At 43.8% G+C, this 22,169-nt stretch overlaps 2 protein-coding genes across 2 annotated transcripts in view; both read right to left on the bottom strand.

Annotated features, from left to right (window-relative positions):
* Window positions 1-1,322: 1,322 nt before the first annotated feature.
* Window positions 1,323-22,169, bottom strand: part of LOC310747373 (vomeronasal type-2 receptor 26-like) — a gene marked incomplete at both ends in the record, with an annotated part of 29,490 nt that continues 8,643 nt past the window's right edge. Inside the window, 4 exons of the mRNA XM_083581736.1 lie at window positions 1,323-2,233; window positions 2,970-3,096; window positions 3,245-3,472; window positions 3,692-3,972. Coding sequence (XP_083437862.1) covers window positions 1,323-2,233; window positions 2,970-3,096; window positions 3,245-3,472; window positions 3,692-3,972 — 1,547 coding nt within the window. The remainder of the gene's footprint in view (window positions 2,234-2,969; window positions 3,097-3,244; window positions 3,473-3,691; window positions 3,973-22,169) is intronic.
* Window positions 13,486-14,385, bottom strand: LOC310748564 (vomeronasal type-2 receptor 26-like; the record flags this gene model as incomplete). The annotated part of the gene is made up of 1 exon (XM_083584416.1): window positions 13,486-14,385. One exon carries the CDS (start codon window positions 14,383-14,385, stop codon window positions 13,486-13,488), a length of 900 nt encoding a protein of 299 aa, XP_083440542.1.

Raw genomic sequence — 22,169 nt, 5'->3', positions numbered from 1 at the left:
CGTGCTGTCTGAAGGAATGCTTTTTTTGGGTGAGCCCTGTATTTTCCAGCATTCCGCTTCAGGAAAGAAAAGTGTTTAATGTTAGGGCTGCCTTTCTTCAAAACAGCAGTAGGCAATGTATATCTTTCATATGTTTATTTTGGTTTTTTTATTTGATATAAATATTTTTACTGCTTTCCCTATCAGAACCAGGTACAATAAGAATAAAAATACAGTCATATCTAAAAATACAGATATAAAACTCCAAGCCAAGGTAAAATAATACAGCATCAGATTCTGAAGGGAAAGCTCACATTCAGCCATTCCCAAAACACCGGATGAAAAGTTGCACCTTTACATGTCTCCAAAATGTGTACAACATAGGTGCCAGGTGCGCATCCAGAAGGACGGAGTTTCAGAGCTTGGGAGTCACTACTGAAAAGGCTCTTCCACATGCTACCAAATCTTGAATCTCCAAGATTTGGTAATTTGTTAACAGAGACTGTGGTTCTGATCTGCACCTTTCCAGTTCAAGTTATTATTCAGGACAAAATTAGAATGATTACAAATGCAGCTTTGTTACCCACTCACCCCTTCACTGAAATGGGGACTCTAAAAATGAGCTACTTTCCTCTATTGACTTGAATTGAGAAAGGGGTGATACAAGGATTCCCAGAAAAGACCTGGATGGGGAAAATGGTGCTGAAAGTAGTTTATATTTTTTTTCAGTTCATTTATATGTAATAGCATTCAGTTTTGTGTCTTATAGTATAGTATAAAGGAAGAAGTCAATGTGTATTGCCTTCCTTGAGTCTCTCATTTTTTCCCTAAGAGATTATCCATCAATAAAAGTTATGAGGGGATTAGTCATCCTCAAATTATAGCACCATGTGACCATTGGCTAGCAGAAACACAGAACCATATACCTAACCATTTAACTGACACTATATTTGATGAGCAAGGTACCATTAGAACACATTGCCCCATTGCCATGAAACATCTAAGAGAATGAGTTGTCTCCAGGGGTATTTCCTTAGTCAGAGAAAGGTTCTTGATTTGACAGAGGATATTTGTCTCAGTCAAAGCAAGGACTTTCCAAAGAATGAAAAATCTCCTCAAACCAAGAAGAGTAATCAATACATTTTTTTATGATTCAGAGGCTGATGTGGATACATTTACAGGAAGACAAAAACTGTTTCCTCTATTCAGTAGCAACTACGGCAGAAGAAACCGATATTGTACTATTATGAAACTAAATATATTTTGTAGATTTCTTACAGAATATTTGATTCCATTTTCAGCTTAATAATTTAGAGAAATTTACAGAAAAACAAAATGGACAATTACATTATTTGAGGTTTTCTCCTAATTAGCTGTTCCTTGCTGTTCAGTTCAGGCCTTAATATAATAATGTAACATTTGGGTGCAAAGATGCAACCCAGCAGTCCAGCACTGGAGGCTAAAATAGAGAAGATCTCCACTGCCACCATGTATTTTCCCTTTGTGCTCAGATAGGAGGGAATAAATGATAACCAAACACTGCAAAAGACCAACATGCTGAAAGTGATGAACTTGGCTTCATTGAAACTGTCGGGTAACTTTCTGGAAAGGAAAGCCACAGTGAAACTGACAGTTGCCAGGAAGCCCATGTAGCCAAGAACACAGTAGAACATAGTCACACACCCCTCATTGCATTCTAATACAATTTCTGAAGTCAAGGAGTGCATGTCAACATCTGGGAATGGGGGAGAGGTTGCAAGCCAAACAGTACAAATAAGTGCTTGGATGAGGGAGCAGGAAAGAACAATAGAGTTGGCCAAACTCTTCCCCACCCACTTCCTCATTTTGGATCCAGGTTTGGTGGCCATGAAAGCCAGAACCACTGTGGTGGTTTTTGCCAGCACACAAGAAACAGCGACTGAGAAAATGATGCTGAAAGTAGTTTGTCGAAGGAAACACATTACCTTCTGGGGTTGTCCAATAAATAAAAATGCACAAAGGAAGCAGAGGAACAGGGAGATGAGCAGAGTATAGGTGAGGTCCCGGTTGTTAGCTTTGACAATGGGAGTGTTGTGGTGCTTCATAAATATTCCTAGCACTAAAGCTGTCATCATAGAAAATGAAAGAGCTAAAGTAGTTAAGCAGAGACTCAAAGGTTCTTCATAAGACAGAAAGCTGAAATTCTTGGGAATACAAAAATCCTGCTTTTTGTTTGCATATTTTTCATCTGTGCATTTATGACAATCATTCATATCTGAAAAAAACAACAATTTTTATGTAGAAAATATGGCCAGAAAGTTCCCCATCATGCAATAAATGTTATTCTCCTTGTGATTAGATTTGTATGAGCAAAGATGCTTTGTCCTCACAGTCCAGGAATAAAGCATCTGAGCCTTGTTAGGTTAATCTTTGTGTGTGTTGACCTATGCCCATGTCCTATGCACCTTTGCTGGTCCAACAAGTCCTCCCCCCCACCTCCCAACCTTCCCTTGAACCTGAAAGGCAAAGGAACAGCATGCCATACAGTGAGGATAACTAGTAAACAAGCAGAATTCATGGTAGTGCACATCATTTACAGCTCGAGACACAGCTTCCAATTTCCCAACATTGTGGAGCTTGAGGTAATATAATATAACCTTAACTCTGGTATTAAGCTGGGAGGTATTTTGAAAGCACAAAATGGTTTCATAATTGAGCATTTGTGTATGTGTGTGTGTTTGTTTACTGGTTGAATAATATTCAAGGCTAATCTGAAGTATATTACTATAAATAAATGTTTGATTTAGAAAGGCATTAAGAGATTACAGCCATTTTTTTATATAAAAAAAAATCTCCTAATCCACTGACGTTTAAAAAAGGAGCCAAAACTGACAACCCATTTAAGGAAAATAAACTCAGCCCCATTGAGATAACTATTTAAAAGTTGTTAATGGTGTTTCTTCAGCTACTGTTCTGATGTTGAAAAAGTCCAATTACATTATATACCTTACCAATTTGATCTGAAATCTTCCCTCCTGGGCATGGGATACAATCATAGCAGCAAGATGCCTCCCCCTCCTTCACTTTTTTGCTAAAACCAGGATGGCAGGTCCCAGTACAGACAGAAAGAGGCTGTGCCTAATGCAGAAATGAAAGAGATTAATGATGATCTTGAAGATAATTATTGAGGAACCAGTAAAATCCAGGAGACTTTGCATATGTTATGTAATGATCACAAAAAATCATGATTTTATAGGAGCAGAGTATTTTTCTAAACTATCTCTACCTGGTTAAATCCCTTGTGCCATGTTATGACATTCTCATTGATGGTGAACACTTGGTCTGAAGAAGCCAGGGGGTTGGTCCTCCCAACTTTTATTCTATGAAAGGATTCATTTTTTAGGAATATCCAGTTATCAATATCAAAGCCAGCTGCAAACTCCCCATTCTGGTCAAAGGAGACTCTCTCCCCAGCACTATTGTTAAATGACACCCTTTTCAAAAACTCGTGGAGCTGAATTGAAGTGGAAAAAACAATAGTTAGAAAATGCTGTAGTGTATATGTTAGGGTCAGGAAATAAGGAGGTAAAGTGGCAAAAATATTCTGTCAGTTTTATCTCTTTTTAAGGGATGAAGGAAGATGAAAGAGAAAGTATCATTTTGGGAGGTGTGAATTGGTTTGCTTTAAAATACACACTGGATGAATCTTCTCCCCTTCTCTCACATTCATTACCTTCCAATGCTGGTGATCCTGAAATTTCTGCATGCCTCTGTCCTGCATGGCAGTGTGCTTGAGTCTAGATGAGGACATAGCATGTAAAGCATGGGCCATAACATAGACAGCATTATAGATACTGTAGCTGTGAGAGGTCATGCTCATTTCAAAAAAAGACTCAGAAAGACTCCCCAGCTTTTCCTCCCCAGTGCAAATGTCTCCATCTATCTTGCTGACATCTGTATTTGGGAATACACAACCAAAAGCCTGTTGCCAGAAGTCCTTGATAAAACCATCTCCTGTGGTGCTGGATGGGTTTCTGCTTCTAACAAATTCTTGAAATCCTGGTAGATCATTGGAGTGAATTGTAAATGAGAGAGATCCATGGAACATTTCTGTATCCCAAGTCCTCTGATAGACCATTGAATTGAACTCCCCCTGGGCTGTTATTATCCACACTATACCTTTCGACTTCTTCCTTATATGTTCTTGTTCTGACAGATATGGAAACCATCTCAGCAACACAATCCCATAAGATTCTCCATATGCCACCACTACACTGGCTTTACTGTCTATGATTTTGTCATGTATTTTACCCCCCTTGTTAAACATCTCATTAATTTCAGTGACAACAGTAAACGTATGGGTTCTTTCTATGAAGGCAAAGCAGATACCACTCTGAGAAAAAGGTGGAAACACATTTTGCACAAATCTTTCTCCATTGTCATTATCCATAGTTAGGAGCCCAATCCATGTCCACCTGAAATGCAGCAGCAAAGAAAGAATCCCTGCAAACTGACTGTCTTCTCTGGGCACCATCTGGTAGAATGGGATGCCTGGCGTTTTGTCATTCATCACTGGAGCAGGGCCATAGATGAGCTAAAGGAAAGTGTGGAAAGGGGAGAATATAATTATACCCAAATAGGCCTTAACACCATTTCCACTGAAAGAACAGCAAAAGAACCTCCACAACCTGGGATTGCCATATTCCCCAAATTGAAAATCCGGACAAAGTTGTAGAGCTTTTACCACCCCACCCCCTGCCATACATCTGGGTTTTCCAGGGCATCTTTGCCAATTTTGTGAAAATCCCCCCGGATGCCAAAATGCTATCCAATTCCCAGATGTGTCCAGATGAATGGCAACCTTAAGTTAGGTTGTGAGGGGGAAAGCCCTTTCCACCAGTTGCAATGAGTGGTCGCAAAAGCCCAGCAAGGCTCAGACACTGGAACAGATCAGTGGGAAGCTCACAGGGTAAAATGCCCCAAACCTTTAAAGGCCATGGCCCTTTCCTCTTCTCATGAGATTTCCTGGGATCTCTCTAGAGCACAATGGGGAACACAACTCTGCTCTCTGGACTGCGTGTCACCAGGCAAAGTTGTCCTGCATGCAGCTCATGCCCCCCCCCCCAACCCAGCCAGATGGGCGGAGTATAAATAATAAATTATTATTATTATTATTATTATTATTATTATTATTATTATTATTATTATTATTATTGCTGCTGCTGCTGCTGCTGCTGCTACTACCTGATATGTGATATGGCAGAGTTCTGCTTAGCTAACCCTTAATGTTTATATTCCTAAAGTAGTGTCACAAAACATTTTTTTTTCTTAACAGAATTGGCTTATTTCAAAGTAGGAGGAAGAGGTAAAGTGCTTAGGTTGTTATGCTTCTTGATTCTAATTTAAGAATGACCCACAGAGGCTTTATTTAACAATCAAGGCTTGACAGTTACACAAAGTGATGGCCATGTGTGTATGTTATTCACTGACTATGCCAAAAGCATAACATTTTAAAAGGAAAAGTTTATTTGTTTATTTTTTAAGTTTTTTATTTATACAACAAGAAAAACAAACAAACAAAAAACACAAATACCAAATTACACACAAATTACAAAAATAACCATAGACACATAATATTCTTAGCAAACAATAAAACATCTATTGGTCTTAACACTAAAGACCCAACCTCCCGTCTATTCCATACTTCGAATTCATATTACTTATTGCCAATACACGTTGTTTTTCATAATTAAACTTATTCCCATTAAATCTAATTTCTTATATCTACCTTGCAACTATTACTGAAGTTCCTCGAATGCTGCAACAGAATTTAAACTACTATATTTATTTTTCAGATATTCTTTAAAAAACCTCCCATTTAGAAACAAATTCCTGTTTTGATTTATTCTTTATATTTTCTAATAAACCGTCTAATTCAGCATATTCTGTCAGCTTTTGGATCCAATCTTGAATAGAGGGAATTTCATTACTCTTCCATTTTGCTGCGATCAAAACTCTTGCTGCCGCCGTCGCATATAAAAAGATACCCTTCCTCTTTTGTGGAATATCCAAATCTGTTATTCCCAGGAGGTAGGCCTCTGGTTTTTTATTGAAAGAGATCTTTAGCATTTTTTGCAGTTCTGCATGTATACTCTCCCAGAATACCTGTATTTTCCTACATATCCACCACATATGGTAGAATGTTCCTGAGTCTAAAAGGAAATGTTTAAAAGTAGTAAAGCACTATAATTATACATAGAACAACACACAAAAACATACACACATTGACAGAAACATATGGCATACCTGTGGAATTTTGAAAATATCCACAAGTCTTGCCGCTTGAAGTGAGGTTGGGGGGTCCAGTCCCCCAATGACTCCAATCAGGTTTGTTTGGACATCACATTGGTAATTTGGGACAAATCTTCCCAGGGTGTATATAAGTAGTATTGTAGCATGGTAGGTCCACTTATCAGTATAATAGTTATCATAGATGTGGAAACCCAAGGTGATATTGGGCAAGAGGTGAAAGTTTTCATTAATCTCTTTTACTGCAAATGCCAAGGCCAGGATGTGCTGATAATTCTTAGGTATTGCACTAGAAGGTAAGTTGTATTCTGAATCAGAAGGAAACTTCACACTGATATTGCAATTGTTAGAAAAGTATTGTATCGGTTTAAAAATATTATTAAACGATTAATACTTTGAAAATGTTAAATCCTTTTTTCACTTGGAATACCATTTCAGAATATGGGGTACTGTTTTTCATCTTCTTCAGAAAGATTAATAAAAAGTTCCAAGACACAGCAGTAACTCCAGGAATTGCTGAAACTGAAGTTTTATTCATTATCCCCAAGACTGCCACCAGTCATGTCCCAAAGCTGGGGTATAAAATTGCAGGAGAAGGACTGCAGAAGAACTATAATTTAACACATGGTTTATATACTGTCTACAGATGGTCATTGATTCAATTCACAGCATCTTCAGTTGCAGACCCCTTGTGAATAACAGGACCAGGAAAGATATCTGTCACAGTTCAGGGAGAGCAGCTACCAAAAGTAGAAAAACTGGCATAATTGGACCTGCTATCTGATGCAGTAAAAGATGATGCCATGTAATTGCCTAGATAAACTTTTCCTCTAGGATATTTAAGAGGAGCATTTTTTATATATATAAGATTAGGAGGATAAGATTAGGAGGACTGAATTGGGATATGCCTCAAAACATCTAACAAGCAAGGGGGTGGGGTTAGAATGCATATATGTATTCATAATGCCTTAGAGTGCTCATTATTTTCTCTCAGAAAATAAAAGGATAGTCTGAATTATTGTTAAGAATGAGAATGGTGACATATTGCATATATACTGAAAGAGATGTACAGCAGAGAAGACAAAGTGGAAGGCAGAAGATGAAAGGGAGCAACCATGAATAAACTTTCTATAACATGCTAGAGAAGGAAGTGAGAAAGTCAGAGGTGTTCTCTAGCTCCCAGTAAGAACAAATATTGCAAATGAAACTTAACCACTTACTTTAATGGGGGTGGGGTGGACATTAGGGTCTTGTTAGCATAAACAGCAACAAAAGATTCTTCTTCCAGTACTTTTACATTTGCAAATCAAAGAATTTGGCAGAGAAAAGAAGGAGTTAAATCCATATGAAAATAATTATTTTATTTTCTATAATTTAATGTTCTTTCCCCCCTTCAGTGCTCTCTTAGTACCGTTCACTTCAGAAAAGAAGAAGAAAAAGCAAATTCATAGTAAGATCCTTTTTTTAAAAAAAGGAATGAGTCAAAATCTTACGCAAGCTCTTCAAACAAAGGTGGTGGGGGTTCTTCAGTGAAGCTGATTCGATTGGAGATTATGAAAGCCTGGGAAGCAATGGCTCCGATGATGAGGTCTCCTGGCTGATGATACTGATGGAGTGGAGCATGTGGATCATCAACCATGCACTTAATGACGTGAGCTTTGCTTACCATGTGAGGAAACAATAACAAAATCAAGGCAAGCAATAACACCATTGTTAACACCAGGCAACGACACTATTTTCATCTCTTAAAGCTCAGGACTAAAATACAGAGTGTCAGAGATGAGGCTGATATATCCTTGTCTGATCACAATCTTTATGTAATTTCCTTCAAAGGCTGTTATTAGCTTTGTTTGTGGCCACTGCAACTGGAATATTTAATCACAGTCATTCTGAAAGAGGAAAGCAGTGAGTATAAAATTGTGCATACTCTATGGAATTGCTGAGAAATATATATTATATTTGTGTCAAATCAAATATCAACTGGTTTCTTTCACTCAGTTAGATATCCTGGGGTACCTGAATTGGTTGTGACTCACTGGGGACATTACAAAAGAATAAGAAATCCAGAGAGGAAATAAAATGTTTTGATCAAAGGCATGCCCTGTTTCAGAACAGGGATAGCTAACAGGTCCATGAAACATTGCCCCACCAACCTCAATCTTCCATCAGTTATGTCCTGCCTACCTGCTTTCTTACTTGCATCCTTTGTAAGTAGGTAGTACTGACTGTCACCTGTTGGTGACTTGTGAAAAGTAGTGGGTGGTTCACCACACCTTAACCAAGGTTAAGCAGTGTATGCAGAGCACCAGCCGAGTCTTCAGAGATTTGCAGCTCCTAGCAGACAGCTTCTTCCAGAGTCCCACGATAAGGGGAAAACTCTTCTCCCAAACAGTTCAGAGTAATAAAGTATTTATTGTCTCCAGATACAAGACAAAGCTAAATATTGTTATCTACTATATGAAGGCATTAGAGTATTTGAAGTAAAGATACATATGTACAGAAAGATCCACTAACAGTATCATCATGCTAGCTAACACTAACATGACAATATCAGGACACAGACATCTATTAAGAGTCTCATGCGCTGCCAACTGGGCTATTCCAGTGTACTATACTAGCAATCATTATTTTGTTTTGTTTCATTTTATGGTATTGCTTCTGTATTAATCTGTAATCCATTCCAATTCTTTTTTTAGCTGAAGTGTCAGTAAGAATGCCTTTTGAACAGATACCATAAATACATTTCTGAATTTCAAAAAAAAAATATTAAAATGGAAAGTCTTTAATTTAAACATAGTCTGATGCCTTGATTCTCCCTTCCCTTGCTGAATTCCTTTTATACACTACCCAATACATTGAGTTGGCTGGGATGGTAATACAATATAGAGGATTACAGAGCTGTTTTAGTGGAGACTGCCAGGATATTCACTCAGAGGCAACGGGGCGGGGGGCGGGGGTCAATGTAAGTTATGGCTTTGGTTTTGCAAGGCAAAGTATGGTTTTGGCATTGCCAGATATTTTCTTATCCATTTGGTAAGATCTTGAGTCCTTTCCCTTTTGTTATAATCACAGGCTGCCTGAAGCTTGGTAGGGACCAGAAAACATAGGAATAAACATAGGAGATTGGCATTGGGTTCAAACGGGCCACAACTTATTCAACATCTTTATCAACGACTTGGATGATGGACTCAAGGGCATCCTGATCAAATTTGCAGATGACACTAAACTGGGAGGGGTGGCTAACACCCCAGAGGACAGGATCACACTTCAAAACGACCTTGACAGATTAGAGAACTGGGCCAAAACAAACAAGATGAACTTTAACAGGGAGAAATGTAAAGTATTGCACTTGGGCAAAAAAAATGAGAGGCACAAATACAAGATGGGTGACACCTGGCTTGAGAGCAGTACATGTGAAAAGGATCTAGGAGTCTTGGTTGACCACAAACTTGACATGAGCCAACAGTGTGACGCGGCAGCTAAAAAAGCCAATGCAATTCTGGGCTGCATCAATAGGAGTATAGCATCTAGATCAAGGGAAGTAATAGTGCCACTGTATTCTGCTCTGGTCAGACCTCACCTGGAGTACTGTGTCCAGTTCTGGGCACCACAGTTCAAGAAGGACACTGACAAACTGGAACGTGTCCAGAGGAGGGCAACCAAAATGGTAAAAGGCCTGGAAACGATGCCTTATGAGGAACGGCTAAGGGAGCTGGGCATGTTTAGCCTGGAGAAGAGGAGGTTAAGGGGTGATATGATAGCCATGTTCAAATATATAAAAGGATGTCACATAGAGGAGGGAGAAAGGTTGTTTTCTGCTGCTCCAGAGAAGCGGACACGGAGCAATGGATCCAAACTACAAGAAAGAGGATTCCACCTAAACATTAGGAAGATCTTCCTGACAGTAAGTGCGGTTCGACAGTGGAATTTGCTGCCAAGGAGTGTGGTGGAGTCTCCTTCTTTGGAGGTCTTTAAGCAGAGGCTTGACAACCATATGTCAGTAGTGCTGTGATGGTGTTTCCTGCTTGGCAGGGGGTTGGACTCGATGGCCCTTGTGGTCTATTCCAACTCTATGATTCTATGAACTACAACTTTTATTGACTACAAATGCAGGTAGTTTTAGGCCAAGGCATTGGGTATGAATTCAGTATCAAGCATCCCACCTGCTAGTTGATAAATACAGTGGGGTTTTTTTTAGGTTTTTTTATTCAAAGTTATAACAAAACATATTTTCCAAAAACATATCCTTATTCCCTCCCCATTTTTTCCTCCCCCTCCCCCCACAATCCATAAACCATAACTGGGGAGTCACCCCTGACATGGACCAGGTGCATCAACCCTGCTTGGGTCACCATTGAGAATGGTTCTATGGTCCATTAGCCCCCATGTAGGCTCCTGGACAGAGACTCCTTCCCTGACCCCTTTAACAGGGTACCAATTAGCTAAATATCTAACCCAATGCCTTATCTGCCATCTGAGCTGGACCCCCACATTGCCGGGCTGCAACCTGAGTCCCCTATCCAGACTCTGTTACCAGAACTCATTCCCTGCAGCTGATAGGTGCACCCCATCCAGTCTGAACAGAAACTCATTTGATAATTTTATGCTAAACTCCTTGAGGTTGCCCTCTTAAGTACTGTCAAGTGGTGGGCCTGATCTACCCTTTCCTCTGCAACTGGATTGGCCCTTCTGACAAGCCTTCACACTGCACAGTTGGAAGGGGAAGAATTAAATGTGCCCCCCTATGGCAGTGCAGACAGGGCTGTGGCCTTTCTACACAGCAAACGCTGCTCCCCCAGAGCTCTAGGTGAGCAGGGATTGCAAAAATTCATCCTAAGGATTCATTGATATTAATCTGGTAACCTTTATAATCAATGCAAGGAATATACCATGGGTAGGCAAACTAAGGCCCAGGGGCCGGATCCAGCCCAATCGCCTTCTAAATCTGGCCCGTGGACAGCCCGGAATCAGTGTGTTTTTACATGGGTAGAATTTGTCCTTTTATTTAAAATGCATCTCTGGGTTATTTGTGGGGCATAGGAAATTGTTCATATTTTTTTTCAAATGTAGTTTTCTTCTAGAACAGCTAAAGGAAAGCAAACATTCTGGTGCATCCACACTACACATACTTTGCTAGATTACACATTGCAATAAATGATCTGGACATATTTTTCAACCCTTTCTTCTTACTAGCTGTTCCTTGCTGTTCAATTCAGGCCTTAGCATAATAGTGTAACATTTGGGTGCAAAGATGCAACCCAGCAAGCCAGCACTAGAAGCCAGGATAGAGAAGATCTCCACTGCAACCATGTACTTTCCCTTGGAACTCAGGTAGGATGGAATAAAGGACGGCCAAACACTGCAAAAGACCACCGTGCTGAAAGTGATAAACCTGACTTCATTGAAACTGTCTGGTAACTTCCGGGCAAGGAAAGCTACAGTGAAGCTGACTAAGGACAGGTAGCCTAGGTAGCCCAAGACACAATAAAACAGAATCACAGAACCCTCGTTACACTCTAGTATAATTTCTTCAGACATTGTGTGTATATCAGCCTCTGGGAATGGAGGAGAGGTTGCAAGCCATACAGTGCAAATAATTGCTTGGAGGAGGGAGCAGGAAAGAACAATGGAGTTGGCCAGACTCTTCCCAACCCACTTCTTCATTTTGGATCCTGGTTTGGTGGCCATGAAAGCCAGAACCACCGTGATGGTTTTTGCCAGCACAGAAGAAACAGCAACTGAGAAGGTGATGCCAAAAGCAGTTTGTCGGAGGAGACATGTCACCTTATGGGGTTGTCCAATAAACAGAAATGCACAAAGGAAGCAGAGCAGGAGAGAATGTAGGTAAGATCCCGGTTGTTGGCTTTGACAATGGGGGTGTTGTGGTGATTCATGAATATTCCTAGCACTAGAGCTGTGATCACAGAAAAGAAAGAACTAAAGAGGCTAAACTAAGACCCAAAGATTCTTCATAAGACAAGAAACATGTACTCTTAGGGATACACAAGTGCTATGTAATTTGTCTTTACATTTTGTATACATACAACGCCAGCCAAAAATCACAGTTCTCCTAGCACCCTACACCGCTAAGAACAACTACAATAGGAATTAAATTATACATCAATTTGCGTTTGTTTTTAAAAAGATAGCTCCTCACGCAAGCTCTTCAAACAATGTTGGTGGGGGTTCTTCATTGAATGTTATTGATTCAGAGATGATGAAGGTCTGAGAAGCAATGGCTTCAATGATTAGGTCTCCCTTCTGATGATACTCATGAAGTGGATAGTGTAGATCATCAACCATGCATTTAATGATGTGAGACTTGCACACCATGGGTGGAAGTAGTATAAGAAGTATAGCCAGCGATGATATCATTCTGAGTACCAAACTTTGAATGCTGCATGGTTTATATCTATAGCATCCTATTGGTTTTTCTAGTGGTCACTGCAAATATAAGGGTATGTGCTGGATAGCAGCAAACTCCTTTTGGGAAGAGAGTTACCAATTAAAAGTTGGGCTTTCCCTGTGGAATTGCTAAGAAAACATACTTGTTATATTAAAATAGCATTTCTCATTCATTTAATTAGACAACAAGGGACAGTGTGGAGATATCTCAGTCGGTAGAGCATGAGACTATTAATCTCAGGGTCATGGGTTTGAGCCCCACATTGAGCTAGTTTTCATGAATCATTGGAAAGCATCATATGCCATTTTGAATAAAGGTGTTAGACCAAACCATTCCAAACTGTACTGTTTGGGATACTTCTGGAGTTATCATTGTCCAATTTGACATGATGGGTATTGAAATTTAGGGGTTGGGTTGATTCTATGTTTGGATACTTTTGGAAGCCATTTTGAATAAAGATGATGGACCAGATTTTTCAAAAGTGCATGGATTTGAAAATTTGAAAATATTGTTGCCAAACTTAGTATAGCGGTTACCAAAATGGAGGTTTTACTCTATGTTTTAAACCATCAGAACAGTGATACCCACACCTGAATGCTGTATATAGCACCAAAATGAAAACTGCATTAAAACATTTTTTTCCTAAAGTGAAATGTGCATTAATGAAGACAGTAGACAGAAACATTGAAAATTTGGACACCTCTGAAGATACTGCAACCCATTTTAGCCTGGGGCTTCCAAAGATGGAGGGCCGATGCAGACAAACCTTTATACAGCAGATCATTAAAAAATGACAGAGATCTGTTCAATTTTCATGTTTTCCTTCTTATTAGCAGATCCCTGCTGTTCAGCTCAGGCCTCAACACAATAATGTAATATTTTGGGGCAAAGATGCAACTCAGCAATCCAGCACTGGAGGCCAAGATAGAGAAGATCTCCACAGCCACCACATATTTTCCCTTCATGCTCAAGTAGGTTGGGACAAAAGAAAGCCAAACACTGCAAAATAGCAACATGCTGAAAGTGATAAACTTGGCCTCGTTGAAACTATCAGGCAATTTTCTGGCAAAGAAAGCCACAGTGAAGCTCACAAGAGCCAGAAAGCCCATGTAGCCCAAAACACAGTAGAACATAGCCACAGACCCCTCATTACACTCTAATACAATTTCTCCAGCCACTGAGTTGAAGTCAACATCAGGGAAAGGAGGAGAGATCACCAGCCACATAGTGCAGATGGCTGCTTGAATAATGGAGCAGGAAAGAACAACAGAGTTTGCCATTCCTTTCCCCACCCACTTCCTCATCCTGGATCCAGGCTTGGTAGCCATGAAAGCCAGAACCACTGTGATGGTTTTTGCTAACACACAGGAAACAGCCACTGAGAAGATGGTGCCAAAAACAGTCTGTCGAAGCAGACATGTCACCACCTGAGGCTGGCCAATAAATAGCAATGCACAAATGAAACAGAGAAGGAGGGAAATGAGGAGAGTGTAGGTCAGGATCCAGTTGCTGGCTTTGACAATGGGAGTGTGATGGTGCTTCATAAATGTCCCCAGCACAAATGCTGTAATGAAAGCAAAGGAAAGAGCAAAAGAGGTTAAACTGATACCCAAAGGGTCTTCATAGGACAAAAAACTTGTACTCTTGGGAATACATAAATTCCTATTTCTGTTTGGATATTTTTTGTCTTCACACTTATAACAGTCAGTCATATCTGAAAAAGAAAATATTTTGTATTAATCTCAAAAATACGACGTTTCCTCAACATACTGTGACTTTTCCTTCTTTTCTTTTTTTTATTCCATTTAAAAAACAAAAACAAAAATGGTTTCATGAATATACAATTAAAATTTACAATTGTGAATGATGGAGTCCATCTGCTTAGGCAGCCAATCAGAAGTACATAGTTAACTGAGTGAAAATGCAGAAGGGTTGGAAATGCTTCCTGATTGACTTCACATTGCGTGGCAAGACCCCTCCCCCATGTGAAATGAAGACGCCAGACACAGAATTTTAGGTTAAATGGGCATAAAAAAGGCCACAACTTTATTGATTACAGAATTTGGAAGGTATTGGCCTTAGGCATTGGCTCCTACTGACTACCCGGTATGGTGACCGGGGTGGGTTGTCCACAAACCGTGGGAGTCCTGTTGAAGTACGCCAACTAGGATCCCACGGGTGTCACCGCTCTGGGGCGTGCCGGAGGCCCTTACCTCCCTAGGTTTCGGACAAGGCCACGCCCCTCGGAGTCCTCTACCGGACTACCCATACTTTGGGGAAGGTGATGGCGCTTCCTTCCCCCGTTCATTTGCATAACAATAGACCCCTGCCAATGCCTAACCGCCAATACCAAAATAAGTTGTGACGTTTGCTACGAGGTAGGCGAAAAAACCAAAAGGCTAGAAATGCGCCAACTTGGAAAAATTCCTACCAGGCCCCATGCGGCGACCAACCGAAGTCCATAGCAAGGTCAAGACACGCTAAACCTAAAGGGAGGGTGGGATGGGAAAACCGCTCAGCTGGAAACGAAGGGGCAAAGAGGGCGGTCCCCGGTCGTGCCCAGCCATAAATAGGCTAGGCCACGCCTCCCCAGCCCGCCGATTGGCGGGCCGGGTGGCTGACACGCCCGGGGATTCCCTAACCACGCGGGGGCAAGGGCCAGCCCCCGCGCGAGATGTGGGAGGGAATTCTGCCCGCAACCCCCTCTCCTCCCAGGTCGGAAATGGCTTTGCGTGGCAAGACCCCTCCCCCATGTGAAATGAAGACGCCAGACACAGAATTTTAGGTTAAATGGGCATAAAAAAGGCCACAACTTTATTGATTACAGAATTTGGAAGGTATTGGCCTTAGGCATTGGCTCCTACTGACTACCCGGTATGGTGACCGGGGTGGGTTGTCCACAAACCGTGGGAGTCCTGTTGAAGTACGCCAACTAGGATCCCACGGGTGTCACCGCTCTGGGGCGTGCCGGAGGCCCTTACCTCCCTAGGTTTCGGACAAGGCCACGCCCCTCGGAGTCCTCTACCGGACTACCCATACTTTGGGGAAGGTGATGGCGCTTCCTTCCCCCGTTCATTTGCATAACAATAGACCCCTGCCAATGCCTAACCGCCACTCGAGCAAAGCTCGCCGCCAATACCTTCAAACCTGTAACCAATTCCTAATCCCTGCGATGATATCCCCCAACCAAATATCATTTCCATCGTCAGACAAATGCACGCCATCCCATCTGTAGAGGGCCTCGTTGCTGTACTGGATGCTCGGGTGGCGGATGACGCCCCCGCCCAGAGCTGCCACTCTACGCTCCACAGCACGCTGCAAGACCTTTCTTGCTTTATTAATTCCAACCGGGCTCACACAATCCCTCCATGTCCTCCTCTCAAGCAACGAGGACCACAGGATCGTTATGTTTGGGTAAACCGCCATCAGGCCATCAAAATCGTCAAAGATATTCCATCTCAAATCAATAGCTTTGCGGTATGCTAAGTCATTTTCCCCCAACTGGATGATCAAGGCATCAGGAGGGCCCTCAGTGGCGGCTCTCGCCATCACGGTTGGCATAAACTCGCTCCAGCGCATTCCTCTTCGCGCTATCCACGTAAGCTCAACATCAGCAGGTAAGTTCAAATTTTGCCCCAGCCCGTTACTAATGGCACGCTTCCTGGCCCAGTGCACAATGCTGTGGCCCAACAACCAAATGCGCAGCTTTCTGATTTCTGAAAAACAAATAGACAAGGAAACCGAGGTCAGTGACGCGCACAGTAGTCATACATTCTTCCTTACGTAAGCCCTGTAAGCATTAGATTTCCATCGCCCCAGCTCCTTCACCCTTTCCGTGGAGAGCCCGAGGTGCACGGCCGTGGTTGCTGCACCGATCCGGAAGGAGTGAGCCGCAAATTCGGCTGCAGGCAGCCCACACGCCGCCAGGGCCCTACGCATCACCCGTGTAAACTGGTGCCTGGCCAAAAGCGCTCCGTCAGCATGAATCAATAGGGGGCCTGGGCTACTGGGTCTTAGGTAGAGGAAACGCCTTGTATCCCTAACTGGGCAGGGACCAATACCTTGCGCAGCTGGTAAGCGTAAGAGGGCCCCCCTGCCCTGTTGGTCGGTCTTAGAGCTCCGCACTTGGACTATTAGCTCATTATCAGAAAGGGTCAAATCGCTTAGGAGAATACCCCTCCGGGCGTGGGAAGCCCCTCCTTCACAAACCATTTCCCCTATGCGCAGGGCCCCAAAGAAGGCTATGGAATAAGCTGCCGAGAATAGGCGGGCTTCGTATTTTGACCAGCATATTTCACGTAATTTTTTGTGTATCTGTGTCAGAATATCGAAAGTTATGGGCCTCCTCCTGTCCGGGGTGGGGGGCTGAAGACGGCGCCACCCTTCCAAGGTCTTACGCACTATAAATTTTGCACACGGGTCCGTGGCGAAAAAGGTTTTACAGAAGTATGAAATCCCTGCGGAGTGAATATTGAGAGTCTTAGGTGCCCTGCCCAACTCTTTGAGGTGAGCTAAATAGTGGAGGACCTCCCTCGTTGAGGGAACAGATATCTGTTTTGCGCTAGGAAATCTATTGCGGAATTTAAGGAAATCCGCCCATGCTTTTTTGTACGATCTCATTGTGGAAGGGGCGACTGCACCGAATACTCCCTTCATCACTTCTTCCTCCCAAGACTCCAAAGATGCTCCGGGAAAGGCATCGATGATTGTTCCGCGTCCGGCGCTAATGAGCGGAAGCGCTCCATCTGAAAGCGAGACAGAGCATCCGCAATGTCGTTATTGATACCAGGTACAAATTTGGCTGAGAAATATATATTGTTCTCCAGACAGTGGAGGACGAAGGACCGCAGCAAGTTTCCCACCCTAGGAGTGCGCGCGGACTGCCTAGAAAGAACCGCTACCACGGCCTGATTATCTGTGTTGAAACAAACCCTATGATTGCGAAACTTCTCCACCCAGAGATGCACTGCCACTAAGATAGGGAAAAATTCCAGGAATGTAAGATCCCGAGAGATGGGCTGACCCTGCCACTCCTTCGGCCACTTTTTTGCACACCATTGCCCCCTGAAATACACGCCAAAGCCTAGGGATCCTGCTGCGTCTGACTGGACTTGGAAGTCAGCGTTGAGTGACAAGGAGTCCTGCCACAAGGATACGCCATTGTATTTATCCAGGAATTGAAGCCAGACGTCCAAATCTGCCTTGACCTCCTTAGAAAGGCGGACCCTATGCTGTGGGGCTCGGAGACCGGCCGACAGCCTGGCCAAGCGGCCACAGAAAGGTCGGCCCGGTGCCACCACCCTGCAGGCGAAATTTAAGTGGCCCAGCAGGGATTGAATTTGCCTCAGAGTCACCTTCTTTAAGGGCAGCAGCTGATGTATCAATTCCCTAAGGGCTGCAAGTTTTTCCTGAGGCAATCTGGATGTTTGAGCTACAGTATCTAACTCAATCCCTAGGTAGACCAAGGATGTAGCTGGCCCCTCCGTTTTTTCGGCGGCCAGAGGAACCCCTAGCTCACCTGCCAAGGCCATGAAAGCCTCCAGAAGGGAGGAGCAACGTTGTCTGTTATCTGCCACCAAAATAAAATCATCGAGGTAATGAGACACGCCCAAAGATCCTGTCCTAAAACGTAGGGCCCAATCCAGAAAAGTACTGAAGGACTCAAAAGCAGAGCAAGCCACGGAGCAGCCCATAGGCATTGCTTTGTCAATGAAATATGCCCCCTCGAATCTAAAGCCCAGCCAACGGAAATCCGCTGGATGGACGGGAAGAAGGCGAAACGCTGACTCAATGTCGCACTTGGCAAGGAGTGCCCCACGCCCAAATTTTCGGATCATCTTTACTGCTTGATCGAAAGAGGCATATTTCACTGTACACAACTCCTGGGGAATCGCGTCATTGACCGAGCCACCCCTTGGATAAGAGAGGTTGTGGATCATGCGGAATTCCCCTGGGGTCTTTTTAGGAACAATGCCCAATGGGGATAGGTGAAGTCCTTCTACTGGCGGCTCGGCAAAGGGACCTGCTACCCTCCCTGCTCTGATTTCCTTCTCTATCTTTTTTCTTACTATCTCTGGCCTCTCTCTAACTGATTTTTGATTTTGAGGGTCCCCGGTGTTAGGGGGGAAGGACACAGGGATTCTGAAACCCGTTGAGAAGCCCTCCCACAAGTAATGAGCAGATTTCCGATCGGGGTATTGATCCAGCAGGGTTTTGAGGGGCTGAAGATGGATAGGGGAGAATGCCAGGCCAAGATGCAAATTACTGGCGGCCACTGGTCCCTTGATGGGAGGATCCGGGGGCACCCCTGTTGTTGTTGTGGAAGAACCCCCGGCCCCCACGAAAGGGCTGCTGCTTGTTCTTAAAGCAAGCGGAGGCGGGGTGGTTGCCCCAGCATCGCTCACATTCGTGCAGATACTTACAGGAGGGACGTGAGCAAACACCCCTGTTGTACTCCCAGCAGTGGCGGCGCCGTCTCGCCTCCGTCTTACCTGGCTTGGCCGAATCCTGGGTTTTCTTTTCGATGTACGGATTGACGTCTTCGCCCCAGTAATTAGGATCCGTTAGATCCCATCGGGTAGAAGGCAGGAGAGATGCATTTCTACGGAAATTCTCGTCATACGTTAAAGCAGCGCTTTCCCCGGCTAACGCATGCGCCCTCCTCACATGAGCCAGGTAAGCAACCAAATCCATGGAGCGCCGCGGATAAGCCGCGCAAACGACTCCCATGAAAACCTGAAACCCATCTAGCCAATTCTCGAAGGTTCTCTCCGCCCTAGGAGTCCTATACCTTCGCTTACCGAAAGTCCGCCTCTTCTCACCTTTTCCTGTCAGCTTAGTCGGTGGAAGTAGGGTGAATATGTCCACGTAGTCTCCATTGAGGATTTTATTCCTCTTTTTCTGGGACAAATGGTTCCCCAGTATAAAGTCGGTGGACTGATTGGTGGCGACTTTTACATCCTCCACTAAGGCCCCATCCTTCCAGTCCAGCACACCGTTAAAGGTTTTACGATGGGAATTTGCCCTCCTTTCATGCGCCCAAAGAGGGATCCCGTGATTAGATTCACCCAGGCCCCAGTAGTTATCCATGGGGCCCTCGCTATCAGAATCCGAGGATGACGTACCTGAATCGTCCTCCGTCTCAGATCGCCTACTTCTTTTCTTCCTAGAAGAGGTGTGCTTCTTCTTGGCCTTTCTCTTCCCTCCTTGAGCCTCGACGTTGGCTGAGTTCCCACTGATGGCTGCCTGAGCCCTTTGAGGTTGCTCTCGCTCCTCCTCCCAGGCGGAGCCCGCGCTGTCATCGGTAGAGCTCTGCTGATGCTGCTGCTCCTGGAAAACACTAGGAATGTCTACAACCTGAGAAACCGTATTGCTACTGGTCCCTTTAGCTATAGCCCTCCCCCTGGTGTGACCTTTTACTGGTGCCTTGCCCTTTCCGGCGCTCTGGCTGGCTTTCTTATTCAGTGCAGCCTGTGCACGGGTATTGGGTCGACATGTGTTTGCGTTTTCCAATTGTGCGCCACCAACCACCGGCACCATGGTGCCCGACTGGCCCTGATTATTGGGGGGGGTATCAGGTATTACGTCCTGAGATGGTTCAGGAGCAGGCTGAGCAGGAGCCCCGGGCCTGCATTGCCTGTAAAAGGTTTCAAACGCCCTAAAAAATTGCGCAAAAGCTTGGGGATCGCAGGGCATGGCCATAACTTGGGGACTATCGCCACCTGCGGATGGTGCCCGCTGGTTGCCAGAAGTGGATGGCTGCTGGTCCCCGCCAGAAGCCATTGCCAGCTAAATCAAAGCCAACTAAACACAAATTACCACACCACAGTAATGCGCTTACACCAACTTGATACGCTGCTTCAGCTAGTTCAGTGTTGTCTACACTACCTGAACGCGCCTACTCAACTTGAAGCACTGAAACCGGGGTCTGCCTAGCTCAGTATTGTCAAACACTGGTTACGGCCCGCTGCTTTCCTTCAAAGTTACTGACCCCTGCTTATATGCTACTTGCCCAAGCTAAATGCAGTGTGGATACAGGGTTGGCAGCGGCAGCAGGAGAAGGGCTATTTGTTTTGTTTTATTTTGTTTTATTTTATTTTATTTTATTTTATTTTATTTTATGTAAAATTTTTTTTTTTTTTTTTTTTTGTATTTTATTTATGTATTATTATTTTATCTACCTATATTTATTATTGTTGTTATTTTATTGTAAATATATACTGCTTTTGGGATGCCCTGTGCTGTGCCTCCTACCAATTAAATCGAACAAGAGCTTAAACTCCTAAAATTTAGATCACCTTCGAAAGCCTAAATTAACTACGCGGAAACTTAAGATCCTACTAAACTAAATTACTACTTAAGGAATAGTGTAGAAAGATGACTTTTCAAATAGCTGCTAAATGAAGCAGCTTACTTCAAACTGTTCCTTATCCGATAATAAATTCCTGTAGCTGAATCTGCAGATCCACTAACTTCCCAGACAATAAGAGACCCCAAACCACCTTGTTAACAAAGCAAGCACTAATTCAATCCGCTGAGCAAATCCAGAAAATTAAAAAAAAAAAAAACCTGCTTAACGCAATGAAATAAAGGAAACACGATAATTGTCCTGAAAGCAGCTGTTAAAATAAAGTGAAGGTTTATTCCTGCCTGATGACCCCTGCCTGCGTAATGCGCCGGCCAAAAGCAGGAACACGGTCGGCAATGAAAGGAAAATTCCCACAGTGCTATCCCCAGGTAAAATGGCGGCCGCTATGCAATCCACGTGGTAACCAAAATGGCGCCGGGGAAGGCGGTCGCCTAGCAACGGAACCACCTCCTTCAACGGGATGCTGCCCCCAGCTTGCTGCACTCCGCCGGCACGAATGCCTTTAGGGGCCCGAAATCCCCCTAGGCGGTGGTGGGATCGAGCACAGAAGGGTAGCCTCTCAGTCGGTGTGAACGCTGCAACAAAAGGTAGGCTCCCAGGCTGCAGCGGTATGGAAATTCCCACGTTCTTTGCCTCTAGTAAGATGGCGGCCGCTAAGGAGAGCACGTGGTATAACCAGAAGGAAGCTATTGTAACAGCGGCAAGTAAATAACGCTAATCCCCTCAGCGCAGGGGGGGGGCCGATCGGATCGCACAACTAAGGGGGCCGACACGTCTCCCCTCCCGCACGTGTAGACGGCCTGAACCCCGCACTAAAATGGCAAAGCCGTGCTGTGACAATCAAAAGACAAAAAACGCTCCGATCTTGAGAATGTCGGCAAGCCTCAGCCGACCTGCACAATTCCGTCCACGCCCAATTAGAATGTAAATAAAACAATCCCTGGCCAATAATAAAGGAAAGAACCGAACAACCTGATCTTCCAGTACCGCCGTAAATGCGCCGAAGAAATCCCCGCTTGAACTGCGTTGCCGCCAGTCAGCTGAGCGAACGGCTGGTTTCGTTCGCAGCCGCCGGATCCCAGGGGGCTGCCGCCAGTCAGCTGATCAAAAGCCCGCAGCCCGAACCAG

Source organism: Podarcis filfolensis (genome assembly GCF_964270895.1).
Source record: "Podarcis filfolensis genome assembly, chromosome: 13".
Classification (NCBI taxonomy): Eukaryota; Metazoa; Chordata; class Lepidosauria; order Squamata; family Lacertidae; genus Podarcis; species Podarcis filfolensis.
The sequence above is the reverse complement of the archived record's forward strand: the minus strand, read 5'-3'. Positions and strand labels throughout refer to the sequence as shown.